Genomic DNA, 19589 nt, shown 5'->3' on the forward strand with positions numbered 1-19589 from the left:
TTATATATAGTGTTTGTAGCTATCACTCATTTGCCTCAGACGTATCAAATATAAAAAGAAAAACTTAAATTATAATATATTGACTTACCAAGCGTGTCTGGCGCTTGGGGTTAACGCGACCAACAACCAATCATTCCTCCTGTTTGTATCCCTGTATGTGTACAGGGTCTGGTCGAATAAGACCAGGCGATTCCCTTCCGCTATTATTATTTTCTCCTCCATTTTTTGGTAAATGAGGAAATGAGCCGCGCTATGTCTCTCCCAGCATATTTACATAGACCCAGTTTGATGGCTAGCGTTTCCGTTGACGCTTGAAAAGTTGAACTTTTCTCAACTTTCACCGCGAGCAACGCAGGCAAAGCGAAGCAATGGAACCAGAATGCAGATCAGCAAAGCTTAACGTCACCCCATTCAAAGTGAATGAGAAGCGTCTCCGTTGAAGATTTCACATAGATAGATAGATAGATACTTTATTGATCCCAATTTGGGAAATGTTTGCGTTGCAGCAGCATAAAAAGACATGGCATTCGTCTGAGAATATCACAGTGGGTCCTGTCCTGAACATGGGACCCATTTGAACCATTAGTAACAAGGTGGATGAAACGGGATGCCAGAGGCCTGATTACAGAGCATGTACTACAGTCAAAACACACTGTTCTTCACATTTAAACAATACATGTTTGAAGAGAGCTTTGTACGAAAGCTGTTTCCACCGTGAGTTCCCTGAAGCTAGAACAAGATGATTTAAAAACACTGAGTATGTAACCTCTTCCCAGCATTGATGGACTCTGTGTGTTCCAGATAGAGCCTCCCCAGCCCAAGGTTAGCATTAGCCATTGTTAATCCCAATGAATAATAAGTAGTTACAACTGCTCCTTCCTGTAATCCAAAATCATAATGTTTGCATTGAAAATGGCCAATAGTTTAAGAGTAAAAAGTCTTTCAACAAACTATTGAATTCATACAGATAAAGTTGAACGAATTTCCCCAAATCCTTGTGTAACCCTGGCTTATGACTGTCATGTTAATACTGTATCTCCGATATATTGTGGCACTCTGAAATCATGTGATCAGGGCTTCCATTTCCCACAAGGGGACCCTGTCTATCATTTATTTATGGCCCTTGTTTCCTCAAACCCCCCATCACTCCCAACAACACTTTAAAATTCAGCAGCCATCCTTCAAAGACCCAGTACTGAAAAACATCCAGTACTTAATATAAAGTATCATAGTTTTTCCTCATGATAGCTGTGTGTTTTTAAAGTTTAGAAGAATAGCATTATCACTACACACACTCATTCCTCTCTGTCACACACACACACACACACACACACACACACACACACACACACACACACAAACAAACACACACACTCGTACCCTCACGTTTACCCCCTCTGTGGTAGGATTAACAGATTTGACCCGGCAGTACTCACATTCTGAACAACAGCCATAATCTGCCACATTTATGATATTACATTATCAGCCGTGAATCAGGTCAACTCATATAATCCCCCTTCCCCCTTGTCACGATACAAAAGCCATCAGAAACCCGACGTTGACCAATGGAATCTGTCAGAAATATTGAAATCAAATGGAAACCTTATTGAGAATCAGAATGGGTTCTGTACAGATTAAGGCTGTGTATCTTTCATAATCATAATTGCTCGTAAGCCGCTTGTTTAGATTTTTACCAGCAATCACTTTTTTGTTTTGAAAACGGATGTACTTAATCCTACTGGATGTAAATCACTTCTGGCTGAGGTGGATAAGTATTACATATGGAGCACAAAGAATGCTAACCTTTTTTTTTTTTACAATCAGCATAAATTGCAATATGCTTGTTAAATAGTTAGTTGTTGAACTGCAGCAAATAACGGATGAATCCATTAGTTAAGTGAGTCATTTAATTGTTGTAGGGGCCATGAAATGTAAACTGTTGATATATTTTGTTTAATTATCAAATTAGGTTTGTACTAGTTCATATTTGGTTAATGGTTTGTATTATTATTATTATTATAAGATGTGTGTGTGTGTGTGTGTGTGTGTGTGTGTGTGTGTGTGTGTGTGTGTGTGTGTGTGTGTGTGTGTGTGTGTGTGTGTGTGTGTGTGTGTGTGTGTGTGTGTGTGTGTGTGTGTGTGTGTTTGCAATGGGTTGGTTTGTTTGGGTCACATGGATATGGGCGGCACTCATAGGAATTCATTATAATCACCTGATCACCTGAGGCAGGTGTGTATGCGGAAGAGAGGGTGGCGACAGGGTCGTTGTATTTTTCGTCGACTGCAAACTGTACGATTACTTGGATTATTATCAACATTTGTTGTTCTAAATTGATCGTCTCGTTATTTTCATTAAAGCGCTTTATTATTCACTTCCTTTTTGATCTCAGTAAGTCATTTTTTTGATAGCGTGTCACACAATTGCGAACAGGGCCGGCCTCAGCCTCTCAGCGACGTATTCGTTTTCTGAAATCGCTATAATTGTTTTAATTACGAGAAATGTTTTTTTTTTATTTTCCGTAAAAACAAAGCTGTCCCTGCCATCTGAAGAGACATTTGACACCATTTCCATATTTTAGAGCAATTATTCCGTTTTTGACGGACATAAATATTGTTTTCTGGCATCACTTTTTTTAATTTTACAGGGAAAATTTGCATTTTGGTTTGACGGCGCACGCCGACATTAAGAGGGCGCAGCGCCCCTGTTTCAAGGTTAGACAAAACCCTGCTGATGGTATCACTGTATTTTATGTTTTGTAGACTAAACGATTGACATGTGTACATGAAAATAATCAATAAACAAATAAGTTCCAACCCTAGCTGTTGTATGAATGCTAGTGTGATGCAATATCATCTATAACAGAAGCTTAATATTCTGTATTCATGGGGCGGTTAGTAATGAAATTCTTCTTCATCTCAGGAAACCTTGCTAGCTGTTGAAAAATTCAAATGGATATATATTTTCAAGTTTAAACATTACAAGTGTTGTGTTATAGGACGTTATATATGTAGTTTTAGCAACACTCGTATCAAATCAGACCCAAAATCCAGTGTATGTCCTGCTTTAGTGTAATTGTTGTTGTATTTTCTGTTTTATTTTGACAGGTCTTTTCCCTGACGTTGGAGGGGGCCATTTCCTGCCGAGGCTGCAGGGGCAGCTGGGACTATTTCTGGCATTGACGGGATTCCGTCTCAAGGGTCGTGACGTGCAGAGAGCCGGAGTCGCCACTCACTTTGTAGAGTCTCAGAAGGTACGATAGTTCATGTGAGCAGACCGTGCACTGCTCCTCCCAGCTGCCTTTCCTATGTCGAGGATGTTTCAACCAAACACAGATGCTGGAGGAGTCTCACTGCGTGTGGCACCCCTCAACAAAATCACACCAGTTTGCTATACCGGCCCCAAAATGGACCTACTGATATCAGGACAGCAGAAAGTCTGCACATCGCAACACAAGTCGCAACTGAAAGCCCACCTGATTTTACTGCAACTTGTCCGATAATATGGTTTTTTTTAATTCTTACTCCTGTAAGTAGCACTTGGCTTATTGAAAGCTAATGTACCTGCAGGGTTCTTGCTTTTTGAGTTTTTATCTTCATGGTTGATATAAGAGACTGCAGACAAAAACTTGATGAGCCAGGACTTCAGATATACTGCCTTAAATTCGCGATCTAACCCACCTGGCAGCTCATCTGCATGGAATAGTGGAGTGTGGAGGTTAAAGGTCAACTGGTAAATGGGATGCTGAGTCACTGTGTGTCTCACTCTTGTCTGAAGCTGCCAACACATACCGGCTGCTCCAGAGTCAGGCTGTGTTTGTCCTGCTGTTGGTGCGAGGTCAGAGCAGCGGGCGCCCGCAGCACAGTTTGTTTAGGACTGTGACCTTGATTTTCAGGACAGACAAGCAGTGGGGCGGATTTTCCACAAGATTGACCAACACAAGGCTGGAAAATCACCTCTATATCTATAGCATCTCGTATGTGTTTTTCTAAGTGAAGGAAAACACACATTGAAACCTATTAAGTGCACTTACACTTTCCCAGTGCTGCCTTATTAGTTCAAACCTGCACAGGGAAGAAGAAATTCAGACATTTCTGAGGGAAGAGTATTGACTGTAGTCACCGTGATGTCACACAATGTATTTATTTATAATGAAACGTATTTAGTGTTAATATATACAGTCAAGGCTCAGGAAAAGAAAGTCATTTTAAGCGGATGGCATAAAGCATAACATATATGTTTAAAAAAAGGAAACCCTCCTTTAATCATAAACTAAACTTCAAAAGGTATCACAAAAATGATTTAAGTTCTCAAAGTAAGAATCTAACAGAGACATGTACAGAGGCTGCAGATTTACAAAATGTTGTGCTTTTATTTGAGCAGATCTCGGAGCTGGAGAAGGAGCTGGTGGACCTGAAGTCTCCCTCTGCTGAAGACATCTCCAGAGTACTGGACTCCTACCAGGACCAGGTCAGAACCCTTACACGTGTATCACTACAAATATCCAGAACAGCTTCAGTACAGAGTGTCCTGTGAACGCTTCAGAGGATGTCTGTTGATGATGCTTCTGTCCTCAGAGCGCTCTGGACGCTGACAAGCCTTTCGTGTTGGACCAGCACATGTCTGACATTGACAGGTAGGCTTCAGGGCTCACTTCCTGTCCTCTGAACGCTTAGACTATTTTTAGCTGTGGGTTTTGTTTTCATTGAATACTTGTATTCATTCGTATATTATTAACTATAAATATATGACACACCAGAGGTTGTACATGACTGTATATGCATTTAAAATAATCAACGCGTTTATTGCTCTACATTCACAGTCGATAATCTGACTTTTATTACAGATAATTATCCTTCCTTTTGTTTGAAATATGAGATAAATCCTTGTCTTCCCTACTTGTTGTATAATTTTTTGGACAACAATTGAGCTTATACTTTTCTCTCCACTTATTATAATAAATACATTTTTATACTGGGTGTATTTGTGGGTTTACTGCCCAAAGGAAGGTATTTTTTGGGAGATCTGAGAGTGAAAGGGGGAGACAGAGGGCAGGACATTGCCTGTAATGTTTGGCCCGGCTCGGGAATTGAACCAGCTTACTAGGTGGCGTTGAGCCAGGGCCTTATGCTTTACTGATGGACTGATAAGACACTGAAAGCGGGGAAATTATGTTTTTGAGGGAACTTTTGATTCCAAGCTTGAATGATACCCCTCCCCCACCCCCTTTCAGGCTGTTCAGCTCCAGCAGTGTGGAGGGCATCGTGCAGAACCTGAAGGCAGACGGCTCCGAGTTCGCCAACAAACAAGCAAAGGTACAGTAGGATGTTTTATAACTCCTGTCATGTTCAAGCTGTAATAAACAATGACCATGTTTACCGAAAATATAATAGAATGTATTTACACTTTGCTCATGTTACATTTTAAAAATGTAAAGGAATATACTTCTTTCTCAGAAGTAATGTGTATTCAAAAGGACAATATTATCATGTCATGCTGTCTGACTGTAAAGATTGACACAGATTTCAGTTTTGGACATGTTACTGTAACTCTTTAAAAAACAGGGTGAAAAGTGCCATGCTTATTATCTAAACCTTTTTCAGTGACCTGAAACCTTATAAGAACGACATTACTAAACAACCTCTGATAATGGCCACTGGCAACCATGACTGCTGATTTGTAGTTTGTTGTTTATTTTGTTTTTTGCTCTTTTTCTTTTTTTTTCCCTTCCTCTGTTTTATACGGTGGCCGACCTGTGCTAATGCGCTAAATGACCCAAAACATTTCTATTAGGAGAACCGCGCTGCAGCTTCAGAAACGAGGCAAATATATTTTAAAAATGTCCAACAACACCTGCGCAACTTTATAATCCCCTAACGTCGCCAAGCGCTCCGGTCCCGGCTGTGTGCCTCACTTTTTGGTGCCCCCAATACCGATGTGTTTTGTGTGCAGCGTTTTGTTTATTCAACGCTTTTAGTAAACCCTGCACATGTTATGTCAATTTGCTGAAGATGTTTCTTCATTTGTTTGTGTTTTGGAACATTTGTTTTTTTTAATTTTTTTAACTGCAGCCCGTTTTCCTAATGGGAATGTTTTGGACCGTTGAAACACCACCACAGTTCTAAGTCACAAGCATGTTTTGAATTTACAAGGAGAAACTCAATCATTATTAAAGTGTAAACCATAAGAAAACATATGACAATATCAGTTAGGAGTATCTATTTCACTTTTAGTCAATTTGTGATTATGTCATTATTGGGTGCTGCGCTGACTCTTCTCATCTCTGATTTAGTTTGTCACATCATCTTCACTCAGATGAGATGTAACCTGGGAGAAGGCGTATAATCTTATGTAACAGTGCACATGCCCCAGCTTACCCCCCTCCACCCACTCCAGGATTAATAAAACTGCTGGTATCTCTTATTTTCTGTTTATTTGATCTGTAATATTTTAAATATGTCCATGTTGAAGAACTGTTCTGAGGCTTAACTTAAATCCCTTTCCTTCAGCTGGGCTCCAAAAACATGTTTTCCTGTTTTCATTCAAACCGTGCAACTCTGAATAACAGCCAGTGGGGGGTCAGCTCGGGCATCAAATATTTATTATAAACCCACTTCCTCAGTTTACTACTACACCACTGACTCTCGATCTGGCCATGTGCATGAAACATTCATACCGTCTCTGTCTGCTTTCCCCTGTATTATTTATCCTCTGCTCAATGAGTTTTAATTTGAGTCACCAATTTTCTGTCCTAGTCTCTAACACAGAAGTGTCTCCTCCTGCAGACGCTGTCCAGGATGTCCCCCACCTCCCTGAAAATCACCTACAAGCAGCTGCAGGCGGGGGCCGCTCTGAGCCTGCAGGACGTGCTGGTAATGGAGTATCGGCTGAGCCAGGCCTGCATGGTAAAAACCAACAGACTCATTCTAACAGAATCCATTTTCATACAGTTTCATTTCACTCACTCAGGCAGTGGTCATAATTGGGTAGGAATGGCAAATTATTGCATTCATTAACATATTCATTTGCATTTATCTGTATATTTTAAATGTCAGTATTTATTATCTTACAGTCACCCAAAAATATCAGAACATTATATTTTTAATATTACCTGTAGTGCTATATTAATTATTTATTTTGTCATTTTATTTTCGTTTATCAACAACAAAACAGCTTTGTGTGCTTGTTGTCCACCCAAATATCCCATTACAAAAACAAAGTTAGCGGTTCACTATTTCTCAAGGGCAATAAAGAGAGTTGTTAATGTAACATACATTTTTCTTGGTTAGTGTTTGAAGAACTTTCATTATCGAGGGCGGGATCTTTTATGACCCGTTATCAGCGGTTGCTCTGATATGAAGTGTACTCAAAGTGTAAAAACATTACATTTTAAAAAGTCATCACTCATGATAACGGTAAATGGACTGTGTTTCTATAGCCAGTCTTTACGACTCCTCAAAGTGCTTTATACACTGCGAGTCATTCACCCATTCACACTCGTTCATACAGAGGAGTGTGCCAGTTAGAAGCTAACTTTCACACACCGTGGCATCAGGATTAAGTATCTTGCCCAATGATACATCGACATGATAACTGCGAGGGCTGGGATCCAACCGACCACCTTCTGATTGAAAGACGGCTGCACTACCTCCCATCCATTCCCAATTATCCAATATATACTGTATGAAATCCAAATGATCGTTGTTTTTAGTTATGAGACCTTGTGAACAGTTTAAAGGCCCCCTATTATACTCTTTTATCAACAGTATAATACAGGTCCAGGATATATAGAGAACATGTCTCTGATTGGCTGAACCACCAAACAGATCATTGTAGCATCCCATAACCCCCTCTGTTTCCGCCCTGTGCCAGACAGGCTGACTCTGTGCCTGTAGCATTAAATGCTTATGAGCTGCTGCTGGCCACGCCCTTCTGCAGAAGTGACTGGTTTAAAAAACACAATGGGAGGAGATTCAGGTTATAAAGTGGGGGGGTGACATCACAAAGTGGCCATAATCTGATCAGCTCATTTTCAGACAGGTTTTTATAGAGATGAATCAGGACAAAAAGAGAGTGAATCTTTTTTCCTGAAACTTCTTTGAACACACAGGGGACACGTATTTACGTACAAAAGACATGAAAAAGTGGATTTTGCATAATGGGTGACCTTTAAAGTTGGAACTATTTTCTTTTTACTGTATTCCCTTGCAGCAGGAAGAGTACCTTGACCTGTAGATAGAGGCTCCCTCCCTGGCGAGTGGAGTTTGGTAGACGGAAAGTAGTTCCTACATGAAACTGCTCACAACAAGATCTGTGGGTTACTGGATCATGGTTTCTAAATAAAAGCCATTTCTGATCAGTCTTTAAAATGCCGCTTTGAGAACGACAAGCTGAGTGCCAGTGAGACTGGCCGATGTCTCCAACACTCAGTGACTCGCTCTAATCTGGATTGATAAACGGCACTAAAGGCAATATTGGAAAAATGTAGTTATGATTCGTTCCTTTTAATATCAGTTATTCTGACATTAAACTTTATTGCACATTCATATTTTAGTGAATGCAATGGGTGCCTTAACTGGCAGATAAATTGCTTATTCACCCATTCCTATCCTATAATGACTACATCCAGAGTGAAAAACAACTACATAAAGCTGGATGGTGATGATAGCACAGCTGTTTTAGATTAGCTATTATTTCATCTGCTGGAGTGAACCATAAGAGGATTGAATCTCATGGGAGTGTTTGTTGTTTTGCAGAGAGGCTGTGACTTTTATGAAGGTGTACGATCCGGTAAGTGAATTTAAATATTAGCTTAATTAACATGGATTGCACTCTTGATTTTAAAAGTTTAAGAAAGGATCATTCAATATTATTCTGCTTCGCTTGACATCCTTTGATTGTTCTTCTAGGTTGTGATTTTTTTGTGTGTTTTTCAGTGCTGATTGACAAGGACCAGAATCCCAAGTGGAACCCGTCCACGCTGGAGGAGGTGTCGGAGGAGAGCGTGGAGCAGTGCTTCTCCTCTCTGGGGGAGAAAGACCTGATGTTCTAAAGCTGAACACCTCCATACACACACCACTAAGCCTCCCCTCCCCCGTGTGCTCGGTCCTGTGAGAGGGCTGTACTCGCTTAGGACAAGAACTGTATATCTCAGTATATATCTTTAAATACTGTAGTGACATTTAACAGGAAAATCCAGGCTGCTCCACTGCAGTGGAGGAAAAGAGAAGGAGGTCTGATTCATGTTCACAACTCTAAAATAGTAGCAGAAGAGGTAGCTAGCAGCTGCCCTGTGTCACACATGAGAAATGTTTGGAGTAAACTGGCTCTGCTGCCGAGTGTTTTATACAGCAGTAACTCTTTTGCTGCAAATGCAAGGAATCTGCCGCACAGCAGCATAATCAGGAATACATGGAGGAGCGATGATCTCACCGCTGAGTGCTTTATTACATTTCCTGTGGGTGTTTGTTGATGTGACTTGGATCAGTTTCATCTGATCTTCTGCAGTGTGGTCACTCCATCTAATGCAGATGATGTATCCATTTCTCCGGTTTTGTTTAGTCTTTTTCCAGTATTTTTCCGTTCTCAGTGGCAGACTTAGAAGTGTATCTATATAGGTTCTGAATAGGGTTCCATGATTTGAAATAAAATACTGATATTGCGACTAAAATATAGGAGCAATTTATCATTCTAGCATTCTTATTCTCTTTAGCATTAAAGTATATTAAAATGATCATGGTGTGATTTTTTTTTTTTCTTCTCACAAATACGTCGTTAAGTCTGAGGAACACTAACAGAAGGCCAGCATATCTCTGCAGCTCATTAGAAACGTTATTTTAACACAAATTTAACCTTTAACAAATATTGTGCTTCCTGCTTTTACTAGCCCATGTTGCGATTTCAATACAATTCCAAATAAATGCGCAGCCTTAGTTCTGAATGCATTTACATGATTGCTACATTACAAATACAGTCCTGTATGTGTGTGATGTAGTGTGTTTTTAAATTGAGAAGGTATCCCGATATGTTACATCAAAGGGCAATAAAGACAGTTGGTAAAGTAGCATTTCTTGTTGAGTATGTTTAAGAACTACATTTCTTGAGGGTAGGATCTTTTGTGGCCTGTTTGTTATCAGCAGCAGCTCAGATAAGTAGTAAACTTTTATTGTAGTTGCATGTTGGGTAATAAACCTTTAGTGTTGGCAGGAGTTTTCTCCACCTGCGTCACATATGCGACTCGGTATTACACTTATTTTGATATCTGTGTGCAGGTAATGAGAGTAACAGAATACATCTAACAGGATACTAAAAAAGGTATCTATTCAATTACAGGTACAGGGGGAAAAAGGTAATCAGATTACGCTGAGAATAAAACAAAATTGATGAATACTAGCAGGATTCCAATGCTGCGAAATATTTTTAAATATGGTACCACATTTGATGATACAGTACACTGATACAGTACGCACACATTTTATATTTTCTTCTAACGTGTAGTTTGTGTTTTGCACTTTCAAAGGCAGTTTTTTGTTTTCATAGGACAATCTTTTAAAGTAAAATGTCTTTGATTTTCTTTTCTAAGGTTACATTGTTCTGTTGTCTTGCAGTCTAGAATACACTTCAGTAAAGATATCTTATTGATATCCATTTTCTACTATCCTAATTTGACATTAAAGGTTTCCTATTATACTTTTTCTGAAGCATATATTATAGTCTCAGATATATAAAAAACATATCAAGTGTTTTGCTACTGGGGGCAATTCATCTAGTCGACATGGGCGGGAGGTTGCCAAGAGTTCAATGTAAAGCCAGCCGACATTTCCGATATGACGTCAAGTCATGGATCAGCTCCATTTTAGATGTATGTGGGTAAGGAGGAAAAGAGAGAGGGTTGTTTTTTCTGACACTGTGAGTGTCATTACACACCAGGGACACATATTTATGTATAAAAGTCAGAAAAAAGTGTATTTTGCATAATAGGGGATGTTTAAGGGAAACAAAAAGTAACAACATTAATACATTACTCTATGTGATGATTACATTTAGTAAGAGAGAATTTTAACGGCATACATTAACCCTCCCAACCCTGTTTGTGTTTCATATTCCAGCAGCAGTGAGACAGTTTGACCTCTGCATGCTTTATGATCAACAAGCTGCCATAAACAGAGTGATGGTTCCTGTCTGCGTCACAGAAACACTCCCAGGCTTTACGGCTCCTTTCTGCTTCCAAACAGCCGCTAGCCAGCAGCCTCTTGTAAATCCTTCTGTTTGCTCTTCATCAAGCTGAACTTTAAACCGGCTGTGTGTTCACTCCAACAGGACGCAGCAGCATGTTGGGCAGGTGTTTTAAACAAACACTGTAAGGGGACACTCGTGTGTTGGAAAGCACCGGATAGAAGTTGTTCGGTAGCCATTTAGTAAATAATCTCCAGGTACTTCAATGAAAGAAGGCATACATCAGATTTATTGGCATTAGTTTTCACACATACTGAATGTACAGTAAATGAATATTGGGCTCAAGCATGATGCTAAAAGTTACACCTTTTAAGTTATTTATGATGATATTTTCACAGGCCAACCTATTTCATCTTACCGCTCATTCCCAGGGGGCATTCCTCACTCATTCAGCAGCAGATAAGGAGTGGGGAGAGGGCAGGTGAGTCCTGCTACTGCTTATCTCTCTGTGTGTTCCACTTTACAGTCAAGTCAGCCACACTCCCCTGCTGCTGCTGCTGCTGCTGCTGCTGCTGCTGCTTCTTTGGGTCACTTTAACTGTTGTAAAACAGAGTGTTGTATCGGTTTCTAGCTAATCGTAGCCTGACCTGACTTTAAACAAGCTTCTTGAAATGTTGATATAATAAGAGGGTGAGGACATTGTTTAAAATACTTAAAGAGATCAGTCAATTGCTTGAATTTCCAAATAGGGTCAGTAGTGTTCGGAAATGAAGGACTAGCAGGTTGAGTGTTGCAGTTGGTGTGGCTGCCAAACATCCATGAAGCAACTCATTACACAATAAATCGATTGAGAGAGGACCAATTGTAACTACTTGATAGTTTCCAAGCAAACAAGGCTAATGAATGGATGTTTTTTGGTCATATATTTTAGTAAACTTAACATCCATGGACTGTAGCATTTATTTTTTATTATAAATCAATCCATCAATTAAATGTGTAATTAACCGTTTCTCTATGAAATGTCAGAAATAGTTCAATAAAACTAGCTACTCTGAGATTTGAAAGACACAGTTATTGGAGGGTTAAGCCCCCATTCAATTTGTAAATAGCAAAGGGCATGGCAGCCTTGCAGACCCTGCACCTCCTGATAAATAGGTCCTAAATGTTCATGGCATATTTTTAGCAGCATCCCCCATCTCTGTTGAAACACCCGCTGCTATTAAATAATTAAACATTGTTGACCTTTAATAACAAATCAGGATTTCCATACGGAAGCATTGGCAGCCTTTCAGTCACTGGTGAAAGACTCTAAAGACGGATGTTGGATGAAGACAGGCGTTCACAGTGAAGCCGATTTTAAAAGCTTTTTTTTTTTTTCACTTATGGCTTTCTGAAGGAAAATCCAATTCAAACCTTAAACGTTGCCAGTGTTACAAAAAACTGAATGTTTTGTGAACAAAGTTGATGCCACATTTTGTACAAATTTAACTTTTCTCAGTAATCACATCACAGTAAATCCTGATCAATGTTAAGGCAACATCTTAGATGTATAGCCGAAGAAATATATGTGTCGGTCACATTAAGAACATGTACAGAAAAATTAAAATGATCCTCCAGCATGTGGACGATAAAGAAAATGTGCTTAAACTGACCCAACTTCCATCTCTCCTCTCACTGCCACCAGCGCTTGTGCTATTGAAACAGGCCTTTAGTTTTTTACTCAAAGTGAGACAGAACACAACAGACATTCACCTTTATCTTTTGATGTAAAGCAAAACAAATGGCCACAGATTAAGCATGAGGAGTATGGCGGGTCATCCCTAATCTTCAATGTGTTCACAACATGTTTGGGACGACCCAGCCGATTAATCTCTCAATGCGGATTATGTTTTAGGAGTTGATAAGAGTGACGTGTGTGGAGGCATTCTATAGAACACATGAAGTTTCTTTGGAGAAATACATCCCTACCTAACCCATTAGTAGTACACAAATTAGTCCTAAACCCGGAAATTAGTTAGTATGTTAGCACTTCTAGGCTCCCTTGCCTTAAAGTTGATGGGTTTTTTTTAATTGGTTTTTGGTATGATTCTCAAAATAAAATCTATGTTTAACACACAATGACTTAAACTTTGTTTTGTGACCTAAAAACGGAGGTAAATGACACTTCTCAACATCATTATGTGAACATTAGCCACCTTTAGCGTCTAAAGCCTAACGTTAGTTTTTTACTTCTGGGGATTGATTGCTTTTGCACCTCAACTATTATATAAGTGGTGTTAATATGTGGAGATATTGCCACAGACATTTTTTTTCTTAAATATTCGGAAATCCAATAGAAAAATCCCATTGCTTTTTGTCAAGGGGGCGCTTGCTATGCTAACTTCCAGGTTAGCCTACATAAATACACCACTCTATAATGCTGCTCTTCACTAAAATAAGCACTGGACATCTGCAGTAGTTAGATTTCCAAATGCAATATGTATCAGCTGTATGATACATTGCTTTTTACCAGTTTTCTGTCAATACAGTTACTGTTATGGAAAAGGCAAGAGGAGGGAGAAACTTCCACCACTGTTTTATATGGCTTATTAGCTTGTGCTGAAGTATTAACTTACGATTTGTATTTCTATAATGCATCATAACCATACTTATAATACTTTAAAATCTACTTATAGCACTGTCAAATAGTTATGAGCACCATTTTATGATGACTTCATATGGCATTAATAATTGCTGGCATTGACCAGCAATTATTAATCATCATTAGAAAAAACCTTTATTTGTTGTGATTATAGTTTTAAAGCATTATGAATATTAACAAGGACTTTTAATTTGTAATTATAATACAGTGCTATAAGCAGATTAAAAAAACTATTTATAAGTATGATTAAAATGTGTTGCAGACATTGATAGTATTCTCATAGCTATTCCTACTGCTGTAATAATATTGAATAGTGGTTTGGCAGTTTTAAGTGCTGTCCTCAATCATATCCAGTACAGACAAGCTTGCAATGTGAATTGAATTTTGGGCGAATCCCAATGACATCATTTAGAGCATTTGTGACAGAACAGAGCTGACCTGTGAAATGTGATCTAGCTCAGAGGAGCATTCATAAGGACTTTGGTGGTTGTGAACCTCTTCTCCAAAAACATCTGCTCTGTCTCCTGGTTAGTATCGCTGCTCTTAGTTATGTAACCGCAGCAAAAAATTTGAAAAAGTCACGTACGGACTGGATTGAAGTGCTGTGTGTTATCGAGGTTTGTATATTTGTGCTTTTGTTCTCTATGGGGCAGTATTTCCTGGTTAAAATAACACAATATTGACAAAAGAACAGGCCTGAAACACTTTGAGGAAAACCAAGTTCTGTTGCCATCCAAATCCTTCCGGAAAGTGTGTCAATCCTTTCTTATGCTGCGGAGAGGGTATCAGAAAAAAAGTTGTCAAACAATGTAAACAAAATGTCCTTCAGGAAACATCATTTGTGCACATTATTTCCTCGACTATTAGCTCGCCCTACTCCACAGGATCCCCAGGGAGGCCATTAAGGGAGGAGTTCAGCCTGCCAGGCTTTCTGTCCGAGCAGAAGGAGGGTTAGGGTACCTGATGATACCACCAAATGAAGGGATCTATTAATAACCACCTCCGTAAGAGGAGGGATATCTGGACAGCGTCGATGGCTGGGATAGGCTTTCACTGGCAAAGAGGGACATTACATTTCCAAAGCAATATCTGATAGCTTCTGATTTCTTGCTTTGAGTCCAGCCGCAGAGGGAACCAATACGATCTGAGAAGCATATCCAGCTGAAAACCAACAGAATCCAGCTTTTACAGATAATCACAGGAATGTGAGCGGAATGCTTTGGAGGAGGAGGAGGAGGGTTTTTAGGTTCAATCCAAGAGTAATCCAATCCAAAAGTAGGTCAAACTGAATTACTGGCAGCTCATTCACATCCCTTCTCAGAGCAGCAGGATTCATTCTGATTGAAGGTGTTTATTGGCCTTATTTAACCACCTCAAGTATCAAGGACTGAGACATCCCTCCTCCCGGTGTCATGGCACGTCACATTCGATGTAGGGGATGTCTCCGTAGCGGCGGTCAACCTCCACCCACTGCTGCACGGCCCGGGCCACGATCTCCTCAGACAGCCTGTGAGCGTACTCCATCAGCACTGGGTTGGTCTTGGGGGAGCACTCCACCGAGCCCGTCTCCGAGTGGACCAGGTAGGCCTTCTCCCCCCTCGCCTTGCCTTCCACTCTGGAGTTTGCATTCTGGGCCACGGAGTCGCTCCTCTTGGATTTGACGCACCCCATACTCTGGAGGATGTCGCATTGACTTACTGTAAGAAGGAGGAACCAATCAAAGTCAGCGCTGAGCTTCAATCGGCAATGTTCAACACAACTGAAGAAGCCATAAATCTAGGTGTAGTAATAGGCCCTGACCTGAATTTCAAAAGTCACATTAAAACAATTACTGAGTCAGACTACTATCACTTTAAGAATACATGTAGGATTAAAAGACTAATGATACATCAGGATTTTGAGTCTGGATCTTCAGTAGACTCGACTCTTTACAGGTCTCACTAAAAACTCTAGCAGAAAGCTGTAGCTGATTCAGAACGCTGCTGCTCGAGTCCTCACTAACACTAAGAGAGTGGATCATATCACTCCAGTTCTGAGGTCTTTACACTGGCTTCCTGTCTGTCAAAGAACTGATTTCAAAGTACTGCTGCTGGTTTATAAAGCATTGAACGGTTTATTCTGATCTCCTGCTACCTTATGAACCATCCAGACCTCTCAGGTCTCCTGGGATGGGTCTGCTTTAAGTCCCCAGAGTCAGATCTAAACATGGAGAAGCAGCATTCAGTTATTATGCTCCAAATATCTGCAAGAAACTCCCAGAAACCTGCAGGTCTGCTGCAACTCTTTTAAATCCAGATCAAAGACTTTTCTTTTTGTCGCTGCTTTTAATTGAACTATTCATATCTTACACTGCACTGTAACTTGTATTCATGCATTTTACACCTGTGTTATTCTATATTGGAATGGCTTTGAATGGTATTGAAAGATGCTAAATAAACTTGCCTTGCCTTACTGTAGGGTGGGAGAGACTTTGGGTGAGATGTCACACATGGAAGTTTTAACGGTCAGCTCAGCTCTGTGCTTCCCTTCGACCTTTCTCTGCGCTCCTGTCATCCACTCCCCCTCCCATCCATGTCTGAACATGTGAGACACATTAGAGGGTGGAGATTTAGAAGGTGCTGGGGGTCCATCCCTGTGTTAACCAGGCAGTCCTGCTCCCTTCCTGGTGAGACCTCATCGCAACTGCAGAGAGAAAGAGAGTCAAATTGATTCAAACTTTATTTATAAAGCACTTTTCATACACAAAGGTAGACACGTAGACAAACCAGCAGACTCAGGGACAGTTCTATCCAACAGGCTATAAGACTGCTTGACGCCTGAGCTCTGTGAAGTGCCTTCATTATTCATTCATCTGTTTGCATTTTATTGCTACAATTACCAGTATTTTTTTTCACTGTACAGTATTTAATATTACCTTCTGTTCTTTATATATTATTTTATTTACATGTATATATACTCCTGAATTTACATGGTCACTTAAAACATGATATATTTATGATGCATTGTTGAAGCAGCCTGGGACTTAAAATGGTCATTGCCATAACTAAACTTTCCCTTTTGTTCACATAACAACAAAGCCTTTGAATCTTGAATTTATAACAAAAAAGCAATACTATCTCCCCTTTCCCAGGTAATAACCAGAGTAACACATAGCTATGTGATTAAAAAGAACACTTAATACCCTTGCAGGACAGAATAAAACAAAAATAAATCATGAATAAAATAAGAATAGAGCAAGGATTTCAGTCATTTACTTTCCATCAGTCAGCCTACCAGGAGCTATATGACCCAAGCCGAGGTAAAGGCCTCCTGTTGCTCACCCCTGCAGGGTCACTTTTAAACTCCTCCTCTACCTCACAGTGACTCAATTCCTCACCCTAATTTGTATTGCATGGCATGGGGACGTCTGTCTCTATCCGAGTGCCCTGATGCTGTGCTGTTGTAAGCCTCCCATCTGTTCCATTAACCGGGTCTGATCCAGCCTGACAGCTCCTGCTCCAGGACTACAGGCCCTTGCACACTGCAAACATGTGCTTCATTCAGAAAAACTGCACAACAGCAGGCTGTGAATCATTTATGCAGAGCAGGGTGTCTCCCTCAGAGTCAGACAAGGTTTTGGAGGTGCACTCCTCAAGACAGAGATCACCATACCCTCTGGTATGTTCCTGCAAGATGTCTAAATGTTGATGTACACCTCAGTTGTGGGAGCATCCACTATCTGTCAGACATGATGGGATTTGGGTCAAACCACATAACTGAGCCTCAGGAGGAAAAGCAAACATGAGATTACAAATGTCAACAGGGTGAATGATACTGTAGCTGTACATACTTTTAAATGAGAGTGGCTAATGCGGCAGCTTTTTCTCCATTCCAACTAAATACAATAATCCAGCGACAGGAGGACTAAAAACCCAAGGTCGTTCAAGTAAAAAATAATCCGGACATCATGCTGACGCTCGGCATCTCCTCCCTCCTCCTAGGCTCTTCAGATAGTGTCAGGCGGGTTGATTTACAGGTTTGTGTGAGAAACAAAATTATATTTCAAGTTGCTGCTCCCTGTTTCTGTTTCTGCAGGATGAAGAGCTCCACAAAAGACTGAAAAATAATCTCTTCAGGGGGAAATATCCCAGCCGTCAGACGGGCTCCCTGTTGCATTCACCCGGGTGGAGTGGAGCTGCTCAGCGGAGGGAGAGGTCAGCTGTGAGCCGTCTGCAGTCTGACTGACTCTCCGGGAACTCCCGATCTGCAACGGCGCTCAGGAGGAGGAGAGTCCGGCCGCTGCGCAGTGACACATGGCGGCTCTCTGTGCTACAGACTGGAGCAACACTGCCACCTGGGGGCCATACTGAGAAATGTGTGAAAGCAATTTCAGAACTTGGTGACACGTAATTTAAATTGTTGAAACATCATAGAAAATAGGAAAGAATATTTATTTCACATTAAGGTGGTAATTGCACAGTATTTAAGAAAAGTGTCTGGATTGCATATTGCCATTTTATTGCACAAGATCTCAACAGTCTTTCTTGTGTGTGGGGGGTCTACCAGGGGCCATGCTGGTTGTAAAGTCTGACTGCTGCAGGAAGGAAGGACCTGTGGTATCTCTCTGTGAGACACCGAGGGTGAAGCAGCCTGTCACTGAAGAAGCTGCACAGTGCAGACAGGGTGTCCTGGAGGGTGTGGGACACAATGTCTAGCAGGGACGACAGCTTGGCTGCCATTCTCCTGTCTCCCCCCACCTCCACGGTGTCCAGAGGACTGCCCAGGAGTGGGTGGCCTTCTTAACCAGTCTGTTCAGTTTTTTTCTGTCAGCGTCATTTGACTGCCCCAGCAGATTACACCATAAAAGATGGCTGATGACACCAGAGAGTCATAGAAGGTCTGAAAGAGGGCCCCCTGCACCCCACAAGACCTCAGTCTCCTCAGCAGATACAATCTGATTTGTCCCTTCTTGTAGAGAGCAACAGAATGATCCGTCCAGTCCAGTGTAATGTTCAGATGAACACTCAGGTACTTGTAGGATCTCACAATCTCAATGCTCGCACCCTGGATGTTCACTGGTGTATGAGGGGAGTGTGTTGGTGCCGTCGGAAGTCCTCCACCAGCTCCTACTCACCACCAGTGTTGGTGACATAGGTGTCATTCACATCGAGTATGCTGGGAACATGTCCCCACCACTTTTTCAATTGACTGATTCAATCCATATTACTTATCGACCGATATAATTTTTAACAAGTTTTATGCTGCAGCAAGACATTTTCATTAAAAGGTAGGGTATCTGCACATATTTGGGGGGGATCCAGGGCCAAGTGTCTGCAGTGACAAGGATCACAGAGCAGAGGGCACACTTAGGAGGTTAAGCAGGGAATAACTGTTATGGTATAAGCAGTTGTAGTAGGTACAGAGGTCTAAAGGGCAGGAAAATGTTTTTGAATTAGAAATAGAGAGAGAAGGTAACAAGATGAATATGGAAGAGAAAAAAAGAGACAAAAGGGATAGGGAAGTAGCAGGAGAAGAAAAAAAGGAGAAGACTACAGAGGAGAGGAAGGGGAGGGCAATCTCATATCAAAGTTAAATATATTTGTTTACATTTTCAATACATTTCACCTGCAATTTGCCTGTGTCTGCATTTGTTTTTTCATAGAGAAAAGACGAGACAAAAGGCAAGGTGGCACGAGGGGAGGTGAGAGGATGAGTCTAACAGAATCTCTAAGATGCCAGAGCCGGTTCACCTTGAAGACCTGCAGCAGATATGGGTACGTCGTGGTGCCAGATTTG

General features: G+C 40.8%; 2 protein-coding genes across 5 annotated transcripts in view; one reads left to right on the forward strand and one right to left on the reverse strand.

The window, feature by feature from the left end:
* hibch (3-hydroxyisobutyryl-CoA hydrolase) overlaps positions 1-9731 on the forward strand; it is a 29148-nt gene extending 19417 nt beyond the window's left edge. The window contains exons 8-14 of the mRNA XM_063888576.1: positions 3106-3251; positions 4382-4468; positions 4576-4634; positions 5232-5313; positions 6784-6903; positions 8755-8788; positions 8935-9731. Of these exons, the coding sequence (XP_063744646.1) occupies positions 3106-3251; positions 4382-4468; positions 4576-4634; positions 5232-5313; positions 6784-6903; positions 8755-8788; positions 8935-9050 (644 nt within the window). The 3' untranslated portion in view covers positions 9051-9731. The remainder of the gene's footprint in view (positions 1-3105; positions 3252-4381; positions 4469-4575; positions 4635-5231; positions 5314-6783; positions 6904-8754; positions 8789-8934) is intronic.
* Positions 9732-11434: 1703 nt separating this feature from the next.
* Positions 11435-18110, reverse strand: LOC134867837 (small membrane A-kinase anchor protein-like). Of its 4 annotated transcripts, none has more exons than XM_063888690.1 (3): positions 17644-18110; positions 16267-16496; positions 11435-15511 (listed from the first exon to the last, which is right to left on the reverse strand). In XM_063888690.1, exon 3 carries the CDS (start codon positions 15483-15485, stop codon positions 15225-15227), a length of 261 nt encoding a protein of 86 aa, XP_063744760.1. In that variant the 5' UTR covers positions 15486-15511; positions 16267-16496; positions 17644-18110; the 3' UTR covers positions 11435-15224. The 4 variants fall into 4 exon arrangements, with proteins under 4 accessions (XP_063744760.1, XP_063744759.1, XP_063744757.1 ...); XM_063888689.1 differs by having other exon boundaries at positions 16262-16496; XM_063888687.1 differs by having other exon boundaries at positions 16257-16496.
* Positions 18111-19589: the final 1479 nt, after the last annotated feature.

Source organism: Eleginops maclovinus, chromosome 7 (genome assembly GCF_036324505.1).
Source record: "Eleginops maclovinus isolate JMC-PN-2008 ecotype Puerto Natales chromosome 7, JC_Emac_rtc_rv5, whole genome shotgun sequence".
Taxonomy (NCBI): Eukaryota; Metazoa; Chordata; class Actinopteri; order Perciformes; family Eleginopidae; genus Eleginops; species Eleginops maclovinus.

Coding starts and splice junctions, on each gene's coding strand:
- LOC134867837 (XM_063888690.1), bottom strand. CDS start 15,485: ATGGGGTGCGTCAAATCCAAGAGGAGCGACTCCGTGGCCCAGAATGCA.